The 23498-nt window shown below is 40.7% G+C and overlaps 3 protein-coding genes across 3 annotated transcripts; 1 reads left to right on the top strand and 2 right to left on the bottom strand.

Annotated features, from left to right (window-relative positions):
• The first annotated feature begins 298 nt into the window (after positions 1-298).
• Positions 299-7792, top strand: znf687a (zinc finger protein 687a). Its single transcript, XM_079694596.1, has 11 exons — positions 299-406; positions 924-2897; positions 3483-3735; positions 3825-4009; positions 4123-4307; positions 4512-4688; positions 4781-4943; positions 5054-5287; positions 5378-5490; positions 5776-5878; positions 5966-7792. The coding sequence occupies exons 2-11, from the start codon at positions 945-947 to the stop codon at positions 6590-6592; spliced, it is 3993 nt and encodes a 1330-aa protein (XP_079550722.1). The 5' UTR covers positions 299-406; positions 924-944; the 3' UTR covers positions 6593-7792.
• On the bottom strand, positions 7774-20034 carry otoa (otoancorin). Its single transcript, XM_079694597.1, has 29 exons — positions 19910-20034; positions 18720-18800; positions 18539-18600; positions 18299-18320; positions 17990-18035; positions 17643-17709; positions 17390-17440; positions 17103-17278; positions 16886-17019; positions 16267-16385; positions 16020-16159; positions 15515-15629; positions 15170-15382; positions 14587-14754; positions 13866-14006; positions 13569-13618; positions 13008-13134; positions 12799-12917; positions 12565-12706; positions 11978-12186; positions 11807-11897; positions 11587-11710; positions 11321-11496; positions 10890-11033; positions 10668-10810; positions 10180-10316; positions 9787-9884; positions 9081-9234; positions 7774-8271 (listed from the first exon to the last, which is right to left on the bottom strand). The coding sequence occupies exons 2-29, from the start codon at positions 18775-18777 to the stop codon at positions 8192-8194; spliced, it is 3306 nt and encodes a 1101-aa protein (XP_079550723.1). The 5' UTR covers positions 18778-18800; positions 19910-20034; the 3' UTR covers positions 7774-8191.
• Positions 20035-20215: 181 nt separating this feature from the next.
• On the bottom strand, positions 20216-23419 carry riiad1 (regulatory subunit of type II PKA R-subunit domain containing 1). The gene is made up of 4 exons (XM_079693450.1): positions 22244-23419; positions 22082-22158; positions 21495-21541; positions 20216-21056 (listed from the first exon to the last, which is right to left on the bottom strand). The coding sequence occupies exons 1-4, from the start codon at positions 22322-22324 to the stop codon at positions 20992-20994; spliced, it is 270 nt and encodes an 89-aa protein (XP_079549576.1). The 5' UTR covers positions 22325-23419; the 3' UTR covers positions 20216-20991.
• Between the last annotated feature and the right edge of the window lie 79 nt (positions 23420-23498).

The following is a 23498-nucleotide window of genomic DNA, read 5'->3' as shown; positions in this document are numbered from 1 at the left end:
AAATATGGTCATAGATAATCATCTTTACTTATCATATTTCGAAAACAGTTTGTAAACTTATAGATCAATACACATATGATACAAATATATTCTTATAAAATGGGCCATTTTACAAAAATTGGAATATACTTTTGTACAAGTAACATTTTCAATGCACAACTTTTATCTGTATTTAAAAAAAAAAGAAGTTTTGTAAAGATCACTGCAGTAACTATTATTAGTTAAATATTACTGAGATTGAGCTTGAAATGGTAAAAATTACAAATGCTTTTGCATCTTCAATTTTGTAAACAACACGTGAACATGTGGGAGGCGCCTCACCTGGGAAGTCTCTGTCGCACGATTTGGTGACGTCGAACTAATGCGTCCAAGAGGAAAGTCAGGAACCAACTTCGCCAACTAGCAGGTAATTCGCATCAAATGCAATAAGTGCTAATGCTAGCTTTATCTGCAGCACAAAACACATTAAACATAGCGTAAGAGAAGCACGTTAGTTGAGTGTTACACTGATACAGCTAAAGGTAGTTTTTGGCGACGTGTAGAAAGTTGGCTGGTTGACGTTAGCTGCTAACATGTAGCATGTCGTTAGCAGCAGGACCCACTTGTTGCAACATGACAGTGAAGTTTGACACTTCAATCGGCAACTTTATTGTTTCTTTAGACATGTTTACTTTCATTACTTAAGTCTGGTAAACAAAATAACACACACAAACATGTTTGACAATTTCTAATGATACCAGCTGTCAAAAAAGTAATTTTGGTATTTTTGCTGCGTCCAGTGTTAGTACAACAGTTTATAAAGGATTATCAAATGAGTTCAGCTTAAAAGTATGCAGCCGAAAATGAAACACATCCTTCTTTCTTCATGTCAACGTTTTTAGATTGAACTGACATAATATCTGACTGATCTGTTGCCATTATAGGTTTTGAGCCTTGTGCTGGCAATGGGGGACATGAAGACCCCAGACTTTGACGATTTGCTAGCAGCTTTTGACATTCCTGACATCGATGCCAAAGAAGCCATTCAATCCAGTCCAGAGGATGAGCGAGATGAGGTGGGAACTAATGCAGAGGAGAGAGAGAGCGGGTCTCCTTCCTGCTTTCCCCGCCCTCCTGCCTCACATAGTGAACCTCCTGTGGTCAGTGTTATTGTGAAGAACACAGTACGGTCCGAGTCTTTTGAAGAGGAGGAGAAGTCTGCCAGGGACAGAACAGACAATGCCTCAAACAGTGGCTTAAACTCTCAGGTTCAGGTCAAGGTGGGGGACATCACCTCACAGCTTGGCCTCAAAAGGTCTGCTGAAGCCCCTGTGGAGCCCCAGGCTGCCAATGGCTTTGAAGGATCTGTCCCCAGGGATCAAGGACAGTCCACCACAGAGCCATGGCTCCCTCATTCCCCATTCAGGTCTACACTGAATTCAAATGAGGGTGAAAGTGATACAAAAGCTGAGGTTGGATCGGTTCAGCACAAGACTGATGTCATGAACAGTTTGAAGCCCCTCCTCTTCTCCCAGTCTTCGACTAGTGCTGGTCCTAACTCCTCAACTCCTCCCTACCCACACTTAGTCAGCCCTCCGCACTCTCCTCAAAAGGAAGAAATGAGTAAATCATCATCCTCTCCTTTACCGCAAAACGGTGGTATTAAGGCTGCAATTAGACATGTTATGCAGTCAGATGATGATGACTCAGAGCCAGATTTAGGAAGTCCACTTGTGATCCAGGAGAGCCCAGAATCTGTCATGTCCTCCCCCCCCAAATTTAGACACAGAGCAAGACTACGGTCTGAGGCCATTGGGACTCCTGATACTGCAGCCTGTCTTGTTCCACATCCTCGCCCGCCGCCTTCTCTTGCCCCTGCAAATCCTAAACCCCAACACAAGGGGAAGGGTAAACCTACCACTCACCAATCTCCCTCCACCGCTCCTCAACTACAGAGCCTCCCCTCTCTCACCTCTAGCTCTGCATCAGTCCAAGAGGAGACATACCCAGAGCATGTGATCGATGATAGGGACTCACCTGAGAGCCCACCGCCCAGTGAGATGGGTCTGGTTGTCTCCAAGAAAAGCAGCTGCTCTGAATCGGCCATAACCGCAGAGAACCACAAGGACTCCAGTCTCCAAGAGGAGCTCATGGAAACTGAGTGCAGAGAAGAGGACAGGCAGGGTGACGCTGAGGGGCAGAGCGACAAGATGGCTGGAGATGAAGACAATTTAAATGAGGAGAGCTGTGGTGCTGGCACTGAGGATCCTGTGTCTGTGTGTGCTTCAGAAACAGTTTCATCTCCATCGCGTCCCCTCAAAGTTAAAATCAAAATGCCTAAAGGTAGCATCAAAAGGACCGTGACTGGTGTTACCCCTAAAAGAAGGGGAAGAGCAACCACCAAGAATGTGAACAGTTCAAAATCTTCCCCAGAACCTAAAAACACAAGATCTAAGAAGGAGTTATCACAGCAACCTCAGTTGCCTGCGATGACGATGCTGCAGAATGCCTGTGCCGCAACGCTGGAAGGTGCCCGTCTGGTCAAAGACAAAACCGTGCTGGACACCAAGCCTAAACTTTCTACAACAGCTGTGAGCATCACTAAAGCTTCCACCCTGCCCTCCATCTCTGTCTCCACTCCCAGAGTCAGCCCGGGTGGGGTCAACCCTCGCAGCCTGGGTCAGAAAACCACCAACAGTGGGATGACACTTTCTTCACCTTCACCTCTGCTGACGCCCCAGAGTAGCAGCAGACCAGCCTCCATAGTGAACAGCACCGGGGCGATCATTTCCAAAACTCAGACCAACCTCGTGGAAGCTTTCAACAAGATCCTCAACAACAAGAACCTGCTGCCCAGTTATAAACCAGACCTGAGCTCGCCTCTTCCTGCAGAGTGGGGCCTTCCTCTTCCTGCACAGGTGAACTGTCACTGTTTAGACAGCTGTTGGATATATGATCATTTATGATATTATACTGAATGCTTTGGGTTTTTAGACTAGTGGTCTCTGAACAAACAAGTGATTTAAGAATGCAACATTGAGCTTTGGCTTAGTTTGACTTTCTATGGACAAAACAATAACAATTGAACCGAAAATGTATAGTTTGACTCTTAATCAAAAGAATCCTTAGTCGCAGCTCTAGTTGTGTTAACTGCAACTAGGTACGCCTGCCACAAACCCATACATAGATTATTAGGTAGAACCAGCTGCTTTGGCACTTAAAGTTAAATCTGATAAGGACAAGCAGCCAAACTGTATCCGTTAGATGATAACTTGTTTTAAGAAAAAGTATATATGCAGGAAGAGGATGTGTGTGTGGTATAACTCATCTGATATTGCATTATGAACAGTGTCATGTGTAAAACATTTTCAGTATAACATTCCACTTCCAGAAGGAGTAATTGGTTTTGATACCATAATCATGACATCATGACAATCTCACAGCACATGGCTTTATTTCCAATGAAGTGATTATCGAAGAAGATGAATGTCTGATCCCTGCAGGGTTACCGCTGTTTGGAGTGTGGAGATGCCTTTGCCCTGGAGCAGAGTTTAGCCCGGCACTACGACCGGCGCTCGCTGAGGATCGAGGTGACCTGTAACCACTGTGCCAAGCGGCTAGCCTTCTACAACAAGTGCAGCCTGCTTTTCCACGCCAGAGAGCACAAGGAGAAAGGCCTGATCATGCAGTGTTCACACCTGGTGATGAAACCCGTTCCTGTGGAGCAGATGATTGGCCAGCAGGAACCCACAGCTGGTTGGTCAACGTTATCGCTGTCTCAGAATATATTTTCATTTGCCTGTATGCAATCTCTATTATTAGGTCTCTTTTGTCTCCCTCTTCAGGGCCGTCACCATTAAAAGGCCAGGCCACTCCAAACACAAAACCCCAGCCACATCAAACGGTATCCAAGAAGAAAGCAGAGGCATTGCAGTTCATCAGTAATAAATGTCCTGAGTGCCAGGCTCAGTTTAGCAGCAAAGAAGAGGTGGCCGAGCATTTCCAAGAAATCAAACCAGCACAAACCTCTGTGAGTCTTTTGAGCGGGAGGATAAAGAGAACATACATAAACTGTGTTGATCGATGGTATGAAAGTTAACTCTAACTCCATTTGTTGGCCTTTCTTCTTCTGTTGTTCTCTAGCCTTGCACAGAGTGTTCTCCTCCCATGCTGCTGCCCAACAGCTGCAGCGCCGCGGCTCATCAGCGCATCCACCAAGGCTGCCCCCCCCACGTCTGCCCTGACTGTGGGGGCACGGCCAAGCAGCCGCTGTTTCAGACACACCTTGACGAGATCTGTTTACATTTTGCACGCCGCATCGGATACAGGTGTGACATCATTGTTATACCCATCAATTCTGTTTATATGGCTATGTTGATCTCTTTTCTCTGCCATTGTTTGGGGCCATTTACGATGTAAACAATTGGCCAAGTTTGATACTATCTGAAGCATATTGTTTAGCTAAGGATGGATTCACGTCATGTACCACAACATTTTCAATACATTTAAATAAACTCTTTCTCTCTCTGCAGATGTTCCAGTTGCCTGGTGGTGTTTGGAGGACTCAACTCAGTGAAGGCTCACATCCAACAGGCTCATTGTGATATGTTCCACAAATGCCCCAGCTGTCCCATGGCTTTCAAATCTGAGCCCAGCACACAAAACCACATCAACACCCAACATCCAACCCTCACCGAAGGACAGACCATGTATATATACACACTCGCATATACACAAAGATGTGCTTATGAAAACAAATGTTTCCTTTTCAATAATCAACCTGGCTTTTATCCTTTCACAGGTCAATCTATAAATGTGTCATGTGTGACACAGTTTTCACCAACAAGTCCCTGCTTTACGTCCATTTTGACACGCATTTAACCAATCAGAAGGTCCATGTGTTTAAATGCCCTGAGTGCACCAAGCTGTTTTCTCAGAGGAAATCCCTTCTGGACCATTACAAGGTAGATGCATGATTTTATAGGAATCATTGAAATAGTATCAATTAAGTAAAAAAAGAAAGTAAAATATATCCCCCTCGTAATTTCATTCTCTTTTCGTTCCTGTTCCTCAGACTCATAACACTCCACCATTAAAACAAGAGCTGCCTTCACCTCCAGTCCCCTCCTCTTGTTCCCGGCCGTCAGTGAAGATGGAGAGCTCAGATGGAGAGGAATGGATGGATGAAGATAAAGAAGAGACAGCAGAAAAGATGAAGACCCCCACAGGATGGAAGTGTGCGCCTTGCCATTCCCGCTTCACCGACCGGCAAGACTACATTTCCCATATGGCTGAGCAACATAGCAAGGTCTGGATGCATCCCCTGCTGTTTAAGATGTCAAAAGAAAAGGTTTTTAGAGCTATAAATGAATATGCCATATGTTGTTGTGTTGTGTAGAATCTGAAGAAGTTTCCTTGCAACAAGTGTGAGAGCTCCTTCACCACCACCTCCAGCATGAGACGACACCTCAGAGACAAACACAAAGCCGGGAGTCGTAGCTTTCGCTGCAAGTGAGTCACACACATTCTGCAGAGTAAAAAACACTATGTTGTTGAAGTGGAAAGACTATACCAAGTCCAAGTTAATCATTGCAAAAAAGCCAAGATATGTTCTTTGTTTTTGGTAAACTGTTGAAAAGCTTCGGACTTTTAAACAATTGCTTGGTAACAATCCAGGTGTAACTGTGATTCTTAATATATAAGTAAACTAACAATATGAAACCTACTCAGATCTTCACTGCCCTTACTCGACCATAGAAGTACATTATTATATTTAAGTGGTGTGTGTGTTTGTAGGTTTTGTATTGAGAGTAAGAAAACCTTCAGCAGCAGAGCGTTGTTGGAGAGGCATGTTCAGCTGAGACACAAAGCGGAGCCCGGCAGCCAGGACACACTGATGGTGAGTCACTCTTTATGTTAACAAGTCAAACGGGAAACACTTGAACAAGATGTAAACGGCAGTATTGGTGATTTCCTCCGGTCACAGGGGGGCACAGATGAGGCGGACAGTTCCTCAGAGCAGGAGGGCAGTGTGGGGGCCGGCCGCAGAGCGAGGGGAGCTGTGAGGATGGAGCAGGACGAAGAGTCCACAGATGGGGTGACTCCAGTGAAGAAGTCGCGGTCGTCCTCCTCTGCTCCGGCCCCCTACTCCCACCCCGAGTCTGGATTCCGCTGCGCCCCCTGCGGCTTCACCGCGGCGGACCAGGCTGTGTTCCTGCAGCACATTAGCAAGCACCGGCGAGGGGGGGCGGAGGGGGGAGGGGGCAGTCAGCAGTGTTTACAGTGTGGCGCCTGCTTCACATCCCTCTCCTCCCTGTCGCGCCACCGCTTCATCTCCCACAAAGTGAGAGAAGCTGAGCAGCAGTCCCTCGGTGCCCACCCAGCCCCCCCCCCAGGTAACAACAGGAGCCACGATGATAAGAGCTCCCTGGATGGTTCCGCCCCAGCGTCCCCCTCCTCTCAATCCTCCAACGCTCTGGGGAGGGAGGAGGAGGGCACGCTGGCCTGTAGGGTTTGCGGCAAACGTTTTGAAAAGGCAACGGATCTGAATACTCATTTCAGAACTCACGGTATGGCTTTTATCAACGCAAGGAACTCTGGAAAAACTCCGTAAGACGGAAAATACATGAGGAAGAGCATTGTGGGTATGTGATCGCAAGTGCCTTAATTACTGTCATCTACACTCACTTTTGCACTGACCAAAGAACAGTGGTAGAACTGAGGCTGTCCTCTGTATGTGAACAGTTTGTAAAACATTCACGTGTGATTTTCACTGGTGGAGATTCAACTCTACTTGTGACCCTCAGGATCTAATGCTGCATTTGTGTGTTCATCAATGATACTGCTCACATGAAAGCCTCTTCCTGGTCCGTAAACAGGTAGTCTGACTGCTGTGACCGCATCACATAATAATGTGCCAGCGATGGCTGTTTTATTTAATGTTGATGGACAGAAATTGAATGTGTCTGTCTTGATTTCAATGGTTCACATCCTCTTGAGGAGACATTTCAAACCTGTGTAATTCTCTGTGAAGTCCTTTTCAATAACTTTTAAAGAATCTTGGCAGCAGTTTAGTGTCGGTTAACTCGGTTACAATTAATGTTTATATTCTCTCATTGCCAGCCATTTTCAGAAACATACATGTTAGTTTGTTTGTTGGTTCCCACCTCTAAACGGAGCCATTAGCTCCCATACATTTCTGTGTATATGAAAACTAAATTACAGGGACTTGCTTAAAGTAGTTAACCCATCATATTTCCTTTTTGAGTTTCTTTAGTGTTTCCTTGGTGAGCTGCAATAGAGGGACACTAACACAAAGAGGAAATATTGTTGAATTACTATGACATATTTTGAAGTGGAATTTACTATTAAACATTTAACTATTAACATTAAAGGAGGTATTCCTTCTTTGTGAGCAACAGTTGGAAGTAAAATAATGTATGTTAGCATTTGGTTGTGGGACGCGTGTGTCTAAATGTAGTTTTATGAGATTACTGTAAACAAAAGATCCAATGTGTGTCATTATGTTTATTCCTTGTGCTTTGCAAAGAAATGTTGAACATGAAGATCATAGCCATTTTTATTTTTATTTAGTCTTTCGCACTGCAAAAAGAGAAATCATTGTTGCGTTTCTTAAATAATTACCCCTTCAATGTTCTGCAGCCTTCACTGACCTGTTTGCTTGTGTTTACTTCCTCAGGAGACTATCCAATGCTTTTACACACCATGTTGCATTTAATGTTTTTGCATTGATACAACTATTTTTAACCTATTGTTTCTAAAAAAATAAAAAAATGCCACATGATCTCTTTAATTTTCTTTTTCGTTGTCTTTAAATACCCTTTCAACTGTACCCCAGAACGTATGTTACTATTCTTTATTGATATATGCACTTGTCATTCTTACAGTACAAAGACATCCTACAACGAGATCACCTGAGTGACACACATTAACTTTCATCCTATTAAAATATACTTTCTTATAGAGACAGAATATTTAAAAGCAATAATAAAGATTCCTCACACAGTTAAATATATCCTGAGTATGTAATTGTTGTTGTTTAGTACAGCCTGCACTCACAAATTATATCAGAAAATCTAAAAGAAACCATAGTCCTCACAATAAGAGAGACATCCCTATAACATAAAGAGGCTGCATGTTGGTGGGTAGGAGCTCCTGCTTGTGTTGCAGCGGGATGTGCAGCTCTCAGTTCTCACAGCAACAGCAAACCCATGAGGAACAGCAGCGGCATCATGAAGGCTGAGATCCCCTCGACGCTCATTGATGGAGCTCCTGAAAGACAGCCACATGAAGATGGATGTAATGAACTCCGCACTGTGAGTGATGTACTTAAGCAATAGCTCACGACAGGCCGTGGTATATGCTCATTATATCACCGCTAAGGGGCGTGGTCCGGCCCGACGCGAAGCAAACTGCCTTCGCGTCGGGCCGGACCACGCCTCTTAGCTGCGTAGCTAACTAGTAGCGCTAGCTTTAGCTAACGTTAGCTAACGAAACGAGCTGCCGAGTAAAATTGGAAAACACTGGTAATTAATTATTCTATCATTTGTAAAACTACGGTGTTAAAAACGACAATTTCAAAAATACCGATTCTAATGGTCAGATATAGATATACAGATACTAAAGATAGGCATGCACTTGCTTTCAAGCAGAACACAGGGGAAAACAAATTTAGCGGGAGTGTTTACGTGTTCGGCGCAATGACGTACAACGGCCTCGACCATTTCTGTAGTCCTATTCAGCCACTCGGTAACAACCATCGTTTTTCAGACACGTAAACTGTTCAAAAATCACCAGTGGGATCACTGCTGATATATTTAATGTCGTAGAACAAAACGTGATTTATCTCTTAAATTTGTGTCAACCACAGACCTTATTTCGAGCTATTTTCCAAAACCCTATGGAAAAAATGCATTGCTTTTTGAGGAAGGAACCGGAAGTGCTAAAAATGCTAACTTACTTCCGGGTTTTTGGACGCGTCACTGCGGTTCTCTATGAGCATATACCACGGCCTGTCGTGAGCTATTGCTTAAATAAACCATGCTAAGACAATTTTCAGCAGTGTCCATGTTTGTTTTTACCTGAACGGTCAATTCTTTGCTCTTGGTCAGTTGACCCGGTCGCGGCTCTTTCAAGAGCGGCCAGCTGCTCGTCTTTCATCTCCGCTTTCTGTCCACTGGTTACCATGGCAGCGTTGTCAGGTCCAAGAGACAACAGCTGATCAACATTGAGACTCTGGGGGTAAACAAAATCAACATCTCCTTTATTGGCCATTATGAGTTTTTTCAATTACACTCAATGTACACAAAGTGGACATAACAAATAGACAAATGCAGAGAAGAACAAAAGAGTGCAGTATCAGCGCTGCCATCTGCAGCACCACAGGAAGACAATCCCTCAGGTAAAATCATTTATAAATACCTTGCTAGAAGAAATAGTGTAGCATTGTTATGTAAGTATTAAGTCAGCAAAAATGAATAAAAACACTTAATGTACTTGTTATGACAAATGCCCTCTTTCATGCTGTGATACTGTACATGTATACCTTGTATTATGACTGATGCATTAACAATGTATTTTAGGACCATTTCAATTTTTTAACAGATTTACTTACAGAAATTCAAAGTTGATGGAGTCGGTTGATTTTGAATTTTTTTGAGGCAGAATTATTAAGCGTTATATAATGGGAATATATGCGTTAAAACGAAAATACCTAAAGTAAAGTACTTGTGTAGATTTGACTTCCAGCTGATATACACATGACAATAGTGACCATAAGTGACTCACAGCAAAGATGCTTTGTGGTATGAGCGCGATGCAGGGCTTGCTGATGAATGAGAAGACTGACGATTTTAAAGAAGCAAACTCAGTTACGTCCAGCCCAGCTGAGGAAGACACAAACAGAAGTAGCTGATTACAAAACGAGAACCAAAACTAGTTTCTGCAGTAGATTCAAGATTCAAAGGTTTTAATGTCAAATGCTCATAAGTAGAAATGGCAATGAAAATGTTATGACCAGAGCTCCCCCATCGATTTAATATATATAATAAAATACAATAAAAAATAGTGTAAGAAGTCTTAATAGTCAGTAGGCAACAGTTAAAAGCACTTCTGATGAATAGCTAAGACAGTGGGGTTAAGTTTCCTAGAGACAACTGAAAGTAGAGGGGATTATCTAACCGGCGATGTTGCCCAGCTCAGATACTTGTGCTTCATCCCAGCTTTTAGGATTTCCAAATGCAGACACAGCGAGACGTTTCAACTCCTGTGATTTACTGTAGGAGCAGGCAACACTTCCCACTGAGCCCACAGCGTCCCTGCGACACACAAACAAACATTAGAAACTAGTCCGAGTTCTTAATTCTGCTCTTGACCAGGTGATGCATACTTTGTAAACTTAAATTAAAGTATTGATAATAGTTACATTTGATACCGAACTAATTCAGCATTCAGAGGTATCATTTATTTAAATAAAATAATGAAGGCAGATAATAATAATAATAATCATAATAATAATAATAATAATAATAGGGGAAAGTCATCAGAGACATAGATAGTGGAAGTTAAGAGGATATGTTTAGCTGCATAAGATAAAGACAGAGTTGTGGTCTTTTTCCTCCTTCTCTTGAACAATTGAATGACTAGTTATTTCTGTATGGTGCACTAACTTGAAGGCGTCAATGTTCAGCTGTCTGATCTCAGTGGAGTCGAGGCCACAGATGAACCTGCTCAGCATCACCATGTCTGCTGCTTTCAGCTGCTTCGCCGTCAGGCTGTTATATTTTGAAGCACCCTTCCACACCGACTCCATCTAATGAGACCATAAATCTGGATTAGTGAACGCTACGATGATCAGTAAATTAGTATATGAAGCGGCTTCTATACTTCACCTGGGACTCATTCCAGCCACAGTTGGCAGTTTCCTCCAGAGTGTCCAATGGGAAAGGGAGCTTCTCGAGGTCTTCATTGGAGAATCCCCGAGTTAAACATCCCAACTGCTTCACCTCACTCTCAGTTATCTCTGGAACCAAGTTCTGTGAAAAACACACAAACACCTACATGTTTTACACCTTTACCCAGAGAGTGATAGTGCTGAACAAAGGTTTATGATCCCTATTTTGAAGGAGTTCTGTACTTGGATTATTCCGGATGTTGACGTTTTAAATCTTATGTAGATCAAGTAAAAGTTGTTTAAAAGGAAGACACCAGATTCATAATATATCATGTTGACCTTTGACTGAAGAGGGAGTTTGAGCATTTGCTTAGTTTAACTGAGTTACTGTAGACAGTGGTAATTCCTTTTTGTCTACAAGCACTGTACCTTATCTATTTTGCTTTTGAGCACGGCCAGTTGATCTGCATTGTAGTCAGGGACATCTCCAAGAGTTTCTATAGTAGCAAGGAAGGTTTTGTCTGACATCCCATCCAGCTGTTCGACTGACCAGTAGATGTTATTCATTCCCAGTTCTTCAATCATCTCCGTAGTGACTTGTTCGACTATGAGAGACAAGAAAGAAACAAATAGAGGTTGAGAAAAGGAGCATTCAGTAGAAGAATGCACCAAACACCTGTGTGTGATGTCCTCACCTGCTCTCTTTTTACGTGCTGCTTTTGATGCGGTTGTGGTGAGATCAAAGATTTTCTTTCCCAGGGCTTTGGAGGTGTGTTTGTGTTTCGACTTCAAGAAATACAGAACATCCTTCAACCAAGGCTGCCCGATAGAGAGAGAAAGAGAGAGAACATAGGTCAGAAGGTGTCATGAGAATTACATTCACAAATAATAGTGAAGGAGAAGACCCAATAACACCTTATTGGGCAGAGTAGATGTCTTATTGTCATCCAAAAGGACCAAAGCACCAAGTTCTTCCATAGTCTCAGCTGACCAATTAGATGGATCCCTGCAGGAGATTTAAAACATGCATCATCGAAAAAGCTTTTTTTTGCAATAATTTAGGCTTTCACAGGGATTATTTCTTACCCAAAAGTCTCGCTGACCAGCTGAACCAAACCTGCCACGTGGCGACGGGGAATATGCTGACAGGAAGCCATGGCACGGAGGCTGGATTTGAGGACTTCAGGGGCCTTGAGGGGGCCTCTCATGAGTTTCAGTTGGGCAGGCGAAAGCTCACACAAAAAAGGTCCAAGCCTGGACACGTCCTCCTTGGTCAACATGGATAAGTCTGTCCCCTGCAGATACACAGCAAATATCTCAAATCATTGCTGCGCAAACGGGACTCAAGTGATAATGCGTGTGGGGAACCGGCAGGTGACAATTCAAAGAAAAAACCTGAACAATAAGTAAGCAGAGAAACACATGCTTCCACGCAGGGCTCATTTTAAGGCTTGTTGGGTTTATTATGTGGTCTTCAGTCAGACCTCAACTCAAAAACACCAATCAAACTTTTGAGACCAGTGTGTTACACTGACATCACTATCAAAACACCAAATGAGGAAATGTCTTTTGTACTAGAGACTTGGACAAATGTATGCTAAGGAGCCATTTATGTTGCTCTCTTGAGTGTTTAGGCTTTTCCTTTAAGTTGTCTGTATCCTTGTTGTGTGTACATTAGCCAGGCAACGCAGAGCTCTCTCGGTGAATGTGGGGCGAGACAGGGAACGTGGAGGTAATGAGCTCAGGTCGGCCTCTTCTATCTTGTCGAGTAAGGTGGGACACACAGAGTCAGGCAAATCCTCCACCTTCAAAGGCCTGTAAGAAAAAGATAGAGGGATAGAGACCAGTAATATTTCATTACTTACTCCTTCAAACAAAGTGAAATAAATAAAAGACTGTTTATTTACGGCAGCCGAAGGAGTAAGCATGTGGAGATGTTTTTCATCTCCTCCTCAGTGATGTTTTTGAAGTAGTCAGGTCTCTCTTTCTCCAAAGAAGCAAACAGCTTTCGGGCAGCGCATCCTGCCTGGAAACAGATATTCGTAATCCATTGGTATACCCCACACATGTTTTATTCACATATGTGTGTAGTACTTTGTATGACGTAAATACACACCTGGCGTTTGGAAAGCCACTGCGGATCCTCTGTTACAGCCTGACCCATGTCCCCAGTATCACTGTCTGATACGTCGTCGATCATCTCACAGGTTATTCCCTGCATCACTGAGCGCAGCTTCTTAACTCTGTCAAGTGAATGTAAGTCATTGCAAACACTGTTACAAGAACACACAGATAAAATAACCAAGTAATATGTCTTTGTAAAGGTTTTCTTATAATATTTTTATTGTGGATACTCAGAAGTGAGGATTTAAGTCAAGGGTCATTTGCTTACAACATGAAGACAGTGTTTTCTGCTAATGTAAGAACCACTATTTCAATATATAATGATAACGACATTTATGATAATCGAAGATTTGAGAGGATTATAGTTGTTACTTGTTTATTTTAATATTTAATGTTACTTCAATGTTATAAGACCTACCAGGTGTTTAAATTCTTGAATGTCCTTGAAAGTCTCTCAGTAGAAACCCATGTTAGCTTTGTCAGATGTTCATATAGCAAGCTTTTGTATTGCATTGTATTAAATATGGTTTGTTCACAGCTGTTTATATCTCACCTATACCAAAACGTATTTCCATTAAGTATCTTTTTTGCCAGGAAAGCTGCCTAAAGAACAGGAAAAAAAAGACAAAAACAATTCACAACAAATTCACCATATTTTTTGTAAATACATTCAACTAACTTCATAAGTGATACATGTATGAAAGCTATTGTACTCCAGCTTAGTTAATTAATCAGGAACAGTTACATGGAAGAAGCCAGATAATTCAGAGTGTGTTAAAAATATAAAAACATAATAAAATGTGATAACAATTGTGTGCTTTTGGAGCAAGGAGGTTTGCAGGGGCTTCACCTGTGAGCGACTCCATGTTTTATCCCCCACTTGATCCAAAGAGACGATGTTTGCTTCAACTAGCGTGCTTAGGGGAAGACTGCCGAGCAAACGGCCGGACAGCCTCTGCACCAGCAGTGAGGGAGCCACGTCTTCAAGCAGCTGAAGGCAAGCACTCAATTACTTTTCATAATATATAAACAGTAATTATAAATGGTATTAGTCGGAGATGGGAAGTAAGTACATTAATTATGTACTTAATTACAATTTTGAGATTTTACTTAGTTTACTTTTCTTTACTTGAGTATTTCCATTGTATGCTACTTTGTACTTCTACTCCACTACAATAATTATAATCAAAAAATATCATATATATTATTCGGAAATGTACCAATCGGCATACTGAGTACTTTTACTTTTTGTACTTTAAGTATATTCTTTAAGTATATTTTGAAGCCAATACTTTTGTACTTTACCTGAGTAACATTTTGAATGCAGGACTTTTACTTGTAACAGAGTATTCCTACACTCTGGTACTTTTACTTTTACTTAAGTACAAGGTCTGAGTACTTCTCCCACCTCTTATTACAGTAAACAAAACATACTTTTTTTTATTTGACATTACAATTTAAGATTTTTTTCATTTTATACATTTACATTTTCCTCAACAGGCAGTACTCATCAGATTTAGAGTTTGTCTTAATCCTAAATTTAGCTTTATTTCCTGCTTCTCCTTCCTCACCTCCTGCAGAATGTCCATCCGCTGCCCCTTCCTCATCCTCTGGGCGATGTTCTTCATCCCCTCTGTGTCATTCAGGATCTCCTTGACATGCTTAAATGCACATCTTGGCAAACCTTCTGCAACTGACTTTAAGGCCAACAGATCCTTACCGGACATCATTTTGTTACACTAAGACAAAGCAGAAGGAGATAGAACGAGAGCATGAGATACTAAATTAAAAACAAACATCCCAAAAAATACCAATCCTTTTAGGAGAGGTCACAGAGAGCTGCAGTCTGGCAACATAATATGATTTTACCTGCCGCACGCACACACACACACACGCACGCACGCACGCACGCACGCACGCACGCACACACACACACACACACACACACATACACACACACACACACACACACACACACACACACACACACACACACACACACACACAGTTACCCCACTATGCTAGGCAGGTCACACACACACATTGTGCGACATGTATTATTAACATGTATGTTTCTTGTTACTTTTTTGTATATATGGTCATGCCAATAAAGCTCATTTGAAAAGACTATCTTCCAGCAGCAGGCAGGCTCACCTTCTTGTCCTGCAGTTTATTTCCTATGGCGCGCATCTGGGCTCGTGTCCATTGGACGCTGAATCCCAGATCTTTGATGATGTCTTTGAGAACTGCTTTAGAAATATTAGAAAGATCTGAGGGAGTCAAGAAGGTAAGACTCTTGTTCAACTTTTCTAGTCCTTTAATGCCGGTTGCTGTCGAAAAAACTGCCTTGACAAGACGCTTCTTCATCTGGAGTCAGGGGAGGACAATAGAAACAAAGTATTAAAGAGATTACTCTTACTTGAAATGTTACCATTGTCCCATCTGGGGGGGGGGGGGTCATCATTAATAACCCCCTCAGTAATTAGGAGCGGGGTATACCTGCTTGATTCTGGGGTTGCCGTCGTCACAGCTGTCGAGCTCAGAGAGAAGTTCTTGGCTGATGTCAGGATCCAAATCTAGAGCATTGGAAACATGACAGGCCAGTATGCCGAGCCTGATGAGATAAAAAGCAAAACAGTAGTGATTAATCCAACCTTGAAATCAGCCCTTTATAATATCAGCTACTTTAATTTGTATAACAAATAATGATGATACATGTATTGTTCTCTCTGTCATATTGAGTGTCTGTCTGTTATAATGATATCTCTCTTGTCTGTTAAAACATTCCTTCCTTACAAAACTCCAAAAGCTCCCTCATTCAGAGTAATCACTGAGTAGGAATCAATGACAAATGTCCATCTGCCCTCTTCAGTTTCACCACATGATAGAGGTTCTATCCTTCAAGATTTACCTTTGTAACTTTGTTTATTTTAGGCACTAAATAAATACATTCTATGACTTTGGTTCAACACTAATCGACACACATTCATGCATGAATACACACTTGTCCACATTCTTAGAAAACCCCTCTTTCTCGAAGCAGTCTTCAAATCTTTTGAAAAACTTCCTTCCCAGGCTGGGATTCATGTTGCTGACCATTTTCGTGGCTTCTTTAAACTTTTGTGAGCTGAAGAATTCACACAGCTAGAAGAGAAAGTGAAGGAAAACGAATCAGCAAAGATACAAATACAAAATGGCTCATTTTTTCTTTTTAAAGTTAATTGGCTTTTCTTCTTTGCAGACCCCCCCACCTCTTTCTCGGGAGCAGAATCAACATCCATTGGTGCTAATTTGGCGATGTAAGGTCCCATCATTTTCAATGTTTTCAAGTTCAGCCATTTCCTTTTAGGGTTGCAGCGCTCCATCGAACCTGCAGATGAAACATTCATACTAAAAACAAAAGTACTGGAAAGAGGTCATGTTCTGTGATTTGCATGATTTTCCATGTTGTCCTTTCCAGTTTTATTATTAGTTGTTCAATGACATGATTCTCCACCTGCTTTGTATGATTTGCATATAAGAGGCTTGTCCAGCTCCCACTCAAACACACCCTGCCTGTCTATTGTTGTCATCCTTTCTTTCATTTCAGATGCTTGGTTCGCCTTGCTTTTTGTTCTCTACCTCCATCTTTCTTCCCCTCTGATTGCGTTTCCCTCTGTGCTGCCACTTCTACTTTATTAGGTACTACCCTCTGTCCCTTTCACTTCGTGCCACCTATATTATCTTACTTCTCTGCCCTCTTTCTTTCCTCTTTCTATTTAACATAAGAGAGTGACATTTTCTCCACTTCTTAGCGAATGGATTGTATTGAAATGTTTGATTATTGTGAAAAAAGGTTACTGAATCCATTGGCTTTATCACTTTTCTTACTTGATCTTTGATCAGCTTCTGGCCTTGTTGTACAGTTGAAGTACTTCTCCATGATCTGCTCTTTCTCCCATTTTACCACCTGAGTCGTTTGGTCTTCAGACATGCCAACAAATGCCCCCTTCAGCATGTCAATCCTGGAACAAATTACCAATTTTGCACTTTTAAGAAAAGCTGATGAGAGACAGTGGAGAAGACAGTTGCATAAATCCAAACTCACCACTTTTTCAGGTTTTGGCGCTCTCCTACATCACTAGGAAGTTTCATTCCTAGAGCAGGTTTGTAGGCCTCCAACAGTGTGTCATATTCCTCTGACGTCATGTTCTCACTCTGTTTGGTCAACATGTCCCAGGAGATAGAGGCCACAATCGCTTGAGTGTGACATGAAGATGCCATCTGAGGGAATAAGAGAGATGGTAGGATTTATTAGACTACCATAGAGCTGCACTTGTTAATGCATCATGTTTTATTTTTTACAAGATCTTGGCATTAGTGGGGAATACTGACGGAGGAGTTCCGCATCTGCTCAATTGTGGCTAGAAGACATTTCTTGTTTGTCTAAAATGAGAGAAACAAAAAGTTGAACAACACATACACAAAATGATGAATACAATTACTCATCAACCGTTAAGATAGCAATTTTAAAGATTAAAATAAATAATAACAGTAATCCTTTTTGTTGTCTGAATAAATCTTTTGTGGTTTAAGTGATCCTATGTTTGTTTATTCTTATTATATGTTGTCCATGGTTTATTCACACCATTACATCCACTTGTGGGTCTTTGTTGGAAGAGCCTGAAACCATGCTGTCCGCCTTTGCCAAGTCACTGAGAGAAATGAGAGTAAAAAAAAAATGTGGTGAGTAAGAAACAGTTTAAAATACTTGGTTTTGTGTTTTACTGCTGATTAATGTCTGTCATTACTTTGCTTCATATACATTCTGCACAGTCAACCATAGTCTTCCACTTTTCAACTCTAATGTCATGATTATTCAGATTATTTTGTAGCCAAATAGTTTGGAAAAATAAAAAGGCAGCTCAGCATTTGAACAGGTCCAGGAAATGAACCGAACACACAGCAGGGACACACACAGACACACAGAATTACCAATTCTTGAAGGGAGTTATGGGCAGCATCTTAGGCTCCGGATACCCTGTAAAACAGCATCCCCCATAATGAGATGTTGCACAGTTAAAACACATCAGGACTCGGCCAGTGTTGAGTATTTGCCATGTATTCGCTTTGACTCGGGTTACAGAGGGCACTTTGCATGCAAACATACACTACCTTTGTTCAGTGAATCAGCATTGTCTAATGTGACACGCATACACACACACACACACACACACACACACACACACACACACACACACACACGTTCATTTAACAATTATAGTGTATTGAGTGTTCCCTCACCATTTTTCAGGCACTTCTTCATCTGATGAAACAAAGACAGACATAACATCCTCAAATGTTAAAGGTTAGAAATGATTAACTAAAACAATGTTTATTAAGAATAAACTTATTTAAATATGACTCTTTTGACTAAAGCTTTTCACAGTCTTAATGTGATGATGCAATATTCTCTTTTTAAGAAGAAAAAACGGCGACTATAAAGATAATGTGTGGGACTTGATGAAGAGAGAAATGACTTACCAGTTTCCTGGAAATGTCTTTGATGTCAGATTTAGTATCAGGATTCCCATCTGGTGGCTTAGCTGAAAATGTAGTAATAAATAGTTATATAAAAACACAAGTTTTTTTTGTACACATAAATAAAATGCATGCCTGTGGCCATGCACCTGGAGAAGTTGCAGGTGATGGTGTTGATGCTTACCCAAGGCTGCACATGCCAAGATGAGAAGAAAGCAACATGTTCCTCCTTTAGGAGCCATGGTGAAAAGACCTGCCAGCCTGTCTGTTGAACACAAGTAAACAATTCAATGAGAGCATTAATAGAAACGAATATTAAAAGGGAATCGTTTGGACTCCTTTTACTTTGTGGTGATACACTTTTTTCCCTAAACAGTAGGTTAATTGGTTTTGTAATTATGTCTCTCTTTGTTATGGAACCTGTCTCCATGACTCCCCCTCCAGTTTTCTGATTTCCTCCTTTGAGGATTTGTGATGTAGTTACCACTTGTGTTTCTCCTCTTCAGGGAAGCTTATTGGACTTCAGAGAATGACATGCTGTGAAAAACATGTTTGGTAATTTACAAGATGTTCCTCTCTTTCTCCCCTCTTACTCGATCACTTCTGCACTCACTTAAACGTTATGTTCCTCATTTCTCTTTCTCACGCGTTGGTGATAACTATCACACATTTGCATGATGCTATTTCGACTCCATTTGTATACTTTCCCTTGATTTGACTTCTCATTAAATGTGGCAAATGATGACAAGGCATTGTTAGAGTTAACAAATATTACACAAAAGATTGTAATACAATATTATTATTTTGCTTGGTAATCATAGATATAAATCTTTCATCAAGGATTAAAAAATAACTATTAAAACATACAAAAATAAGTGTAGTATACATGTAAATCTAACAGAAATGTCACAGCTTCAACGTAAAAAGTTTGCAATCCAGGGTTAACGTATATATTTAATATTCTATCTGTCACATACTTATGTATATATAATACCTTGCTTTATTATCATTGTTAATTTGTAAATTCAACATGTATATTTTCTACTTCCTTGTTTATTTCTTGTCTTTTAATTTGTATTGTACAATGCCATGTCTTTTTATGCTGCTGCAACATAAACATTTCCCAAATTGGGATCAATAAAGTAATATCTTATCTTATATAGACTTCTTGCATTATTTTTCATTTGTATTTTATGATATATTTTGCATCGTTGGAGGAGCTCGGGTCATAAGATTTTCATTGCCATTTATACACTGTAGCTTATGTGCATATGACATTAAAACCTTTGAATCTGAATCTTTGAAAACAGAGTTATGTCTCTCAAAGGAAACGAAAAACGAAATTCATAAATGTATACATTAGTTTTTACTTACCAAATCTATGTCAGCTCCCAGGATGATTTCAGAATCAATGCAAAAAAAACAAGATTTAGAGAAAAATGAGAGATGTTGATCGTCCTCTCTCTCCTGTCTGATGTGGGTTGGCTCGATGGTTACCTGTCCTCAACTGAGGCAAAGCAGGTGCGTGCTTTTAGGAGATGCTCTGTGTGTGCATGTGCGTGCGTGTGTGTGTGCGTGTGTTTACATTATTTTAAATGAAAGCAGGAAAAGATGGACACACTTATAAAACCACAAACAACAACCATATAAAGAGTTTAAAGGAAACAAAGGAAAGGTAACCGCACGGTAAAGGCTTTATTTACACAATCCATAAAGCAAGTGGGCAAACATAAGCTCCTGAATACAGAGATGTGACAACCGAAACCGAGCACATTTGAATATTAAGGTCGTTGTAGAAGTAGGATTAGGTGAAACGGTGGAGTATAATAGAAACATTTATCTGAAAGAAAAAATCCATAAATTGTTCACTTCTTTAATATTTTTGCAATCTATAACTTTTCTTTTTCCTTACTTTCAATGGCACAAACACAAACATATGTTTAAAAAATGAACAAGAGATGTAAAAACTCAAGAGAAAGACTTTAAGACAGATTTAAAAATTAGAAAGACAAAAACTAAATAAATCAGTGTTGACTGGCCCGTATCCAGATCAATGCGGACTATAACAGCTGTGTGCCCACAACGCGGGCCACATAGATGGTTCTGGTGAAATAGTTGTTGAAAGGAGTAAACACAAAATGCAGCCTTGATATTTCCCTTCCTAATCATATTGGTGACGTGGCCAACAGCACAGTGTGTCAACGTATGTGTGAGACCCACAGGACATCTTCTCCTCTTTCTAACCTTTTAATCACTCTTATTAGGAAATGCAGTTAGCATCTTCCCCATCTGTTGGCTTCCTGCATGTGTATGATGGGGAATCGGACAATTGCGCTATCAAGTGGACTGACGTAAATGTATTTGTGTCTTTGTTTTGACTGAAGATAGAGTCCATGCATGTGTTGCTCTTAACAGAGAAGGCAAAAAGGGGAAGCACTGTGACTGTTGGGTGTCTTTCACTCCATGTTTCCTTCCATTTTGGAGCCGATTAACACATGAAGGTCTGGATTGGTGAAGTGATCTGGCATGAAAGCATTGACAGGTATTAGTGGTTTAAAATGAGCTTGTATATCTTGACATTATTGTTAATTTGGATTGTGATAACCATGGCAGCAACTATTCCTGGGGTACATTTAACGCTAACATCACAAGGCTAACAACATCTCATATTTTCTACAGTGCTTTTTAGTCCATTCCTTATAATTTCTCCTCAGCCATATTCCTATTCCTTCAAATTACATTCGAGCATGTCTTTACAAATGCCTCACAAAGTATTTATGAGCATTTATTTATTTTTTCAACCCATTAGATGCACTTTTTGATGCATACCAAGAGTCGTTTTGACATCTTTTCATGGGTCAACACATGGTGTGTGTGTGTGTGTGTGTGTGTGTGTGTGTGTGTGTGTAAGTGTGTGTGTGTGTGTGTGTGTGTGTGTGTGTGTGTGTGTGTGCCTCACCTGCAGCGAAATCCCGGATGTCCGCAGGCCTTTTTAGAAGCACATCTCTGTGAGAGGAGGATGTGATTAGTAACTTTACAACTGCAGTACAAAGAATATTGAGGAGACTGTGCCCTTTGAGTGTTTGAAATAAAGAGTTCACCTTAAAATGTGATCAACTGATATTAGTCAGATACACTCAATGTCAGAGGCAGATTCTAAAGTATCTTAAAATACTTTCTTTCAAATAAGCTGCAAGATACATTAATACAAGGTTCGTATTCGTTTGAAGTTACTTTGTATAGCATCTGATATAAATCATAAAAAGTCAGTATGTCATAATAATCATAAAAATGTATATTATAATTTATTATAAAAATAATAACAAATAAAAGTCATTGTTGGTTATAAGAACCAGAAAAAACATGATATTATAGCATATCAGAAAGACCCTTTAACCCTGACGAGAAGATAGAAGTCCCTGCATAAAGGCAGTACCTGACACTCATTTGTGATATACAATTAATTGTTCAGTCTCTATCCCAAATAGGCTACTACCAGCAGACACAGAGAGCAAAGAACAGTTGGTTTAATGTAAGTTAACTAACCTTAAAAAGTCACCTATCAATACCTCCACTTCTGGATGTGATCCCAAATACTTCTCATTGTTAATTCTCGTCTTGATCTAAAAAGAAAAAGCATTTCAGGTTAGTCAACATCATACAAATCCAGCTGCGGGTTGTGGCTGTGTGTGAGTGAGACACTGTTACCTTGAACTGTCGAAGTTTCTCCTGCTGATCAGCAGTTAATACACCAACGTCCAGTTTAGCTAAATCCCCTTTTCCTGACATATTTTCTCTACAAATGTTGGTCTAATGTATCACCTTACAGACCGGAGACATGTCACGCTCAGATCTGTCCACCTGTTACTGACATGGCTGCTGCTAACAACTGTTACTATGGAAACAACCTCCAACAACAAACGGCTGCGTCCGCTAGGCGGCAGCAGAAGACAAAAAAAAGACTAACATTTCTGCAAATGTGTGAGTTTTCAGTCACACGCCCTTTTTTTCAATACAAGGACGGACTGTTGTATCCTCGCTGAAGATTTATGGGATTTTTATTTTATTATTAATAAATGCTGTAATTATTGTTGTATGTTACTAACCAAAAAGTAATGTATCGCTTTCTGTGTGGGAGGGATTGTGGGGTTTGTATTGTAAGGACTTTGGGTTGCATTTTACTTTGATCAATCACACAATTCAACATTATAGAATGAGCAACCATGGGGATAAACGGTGTGCCAACACCAGGCTTCAGCCATCATCACACAAAAATGTAATCTATTCACTTTAGCAAAAATAATTATGATATGCTAAAATCGGCAACACCCCCCTCCCTACGACTAGAAAGCTGTTCTATAGCCTGAATTGTTGCATTATGAGCTTGTTGCTATATTAAGAAATATCTAGGCTGTATTCAATGTGTGTATTGTTTCTTGACAGTCTTTCTAATATGTCTTTAACTTGTAGGACAACATTCATTTGTGCTATTGAATCCTTTTCTGGAAGCTCAAGCACCTTCACTGTCTGACAGGGTGACAGGGTTTTTTTGTTCTCTCTTTTCTGTCGGTTTCAGAAATACATCATATGAAAACTGCAGTGTTATGTCAGCTTAGACCTTTTTTAAAGTTACATTTTTGACTTCTGTAATATTGCAGTAAAACACCATGGCAGCTGAAATGCGGTTTCAACACTGACGTTCACAATTCAACTTTTTAAATGTATAACACCACAACAAGTCCTATAAGATGGGGTTTTGCCTGAAGAAAACATTTAAGAGGCTGGGTGATTAGGGAACTGTTCTAGGTTCAGTATATTGAGACTGAAAACTATTTAAAAATGCTTTTTGACTTTCAGTATCCCAGCATGGCTGTATTCAGCTGCTATTTGGGGCCTCAAGGCTAAAATGAGCCTCTGGGCCTGAATAAAAACTCTGTCCCTCCTCCTCTCTGTGGATTTATAT

The sequence above is a fragment of the Notothenia rossii genome (assembly GCF_949606895.1).
Source record: "Notothenia rossii genome assembly, chromosome: 7".
NCBI lineage: Eukaryota > Metazoa > Chordata > Actinopteri > Perciformes > Nototheniidae > Notothenia > Notothenia rossii.
The sequence above is the reverse complement of the archived record's forward strand: the minus strand, read 5'-3'. Positions and strand labels throughout refer to the sequence as shown.

Excerpts from the sequence above, each read along its gene's own strand:
- znf687a (XM_079694596.1), top strand. The coding sequence starts at position 945 with ATGGGGGACATGAAGACCCCAGACTTTGACGATTTGCTAGCAGCTTTT. Across the intron at positions 5,491-5,775 it reads AGTCGTAGCTTTCGCTGCAA|GTTTTGTATTGAGAGTAAGA; the intron begins GTGAGTCACACA and ends GTGTGTTTGTAG. Across the intron at positions 5,879-5,965 it reads GCAGCCAGGACACACTGATG|GGGGGCACAGATGAGGCGGA; the intron begins GTGAGTCACTCT and ends CTCCGGTCACAG.
- otoa (XM_079694597.1), bottom strand. The coding sequence starts at position 18,777 with ATGGCTCCTAAAGGAGGAACATGTTGCTTTCTTCTCATCTTGGCATGT. Across the intron at positions 18,601-18,719 it reads CTTGGCATGTGCAGCCTTGG|CTAAGCCACCAGATGGGAAT; the intron begins GTAAGCATCAAC and ends CTACATTTTCAG. Across the intron at positions 17,020-17,102 it reads CGCCAAAACCTGAAAAAGTG|GATTGACATGCTGAAGGGGG; the intron begins GTGAGTTTGGAT and ends AATTTGTTCCAG.
- riiad1 (XM_079693450.1), bottom strand. The coding sequence starts at position 22,324 with ATGTCAGGAAAAGGGGATTTAGCTAAACTGGACGTTGGTGTATTAACT. Across the intron at positions 22,159-22,243 it reads AGAAACTTCGACAGTTCAAG|ATCAAGACGAGAATTAACAA; the intron begins GTAACAGTGTCT and ends TTTTCTTTTTAG. Across the intron at positions 21,057-21,494 it reads CATCCGGGATTTCGCTGCAG|ATCACTTCACCAATCCAGAC; the intron begins GTGAGGCACACA and ends CTTTCATGCCAG.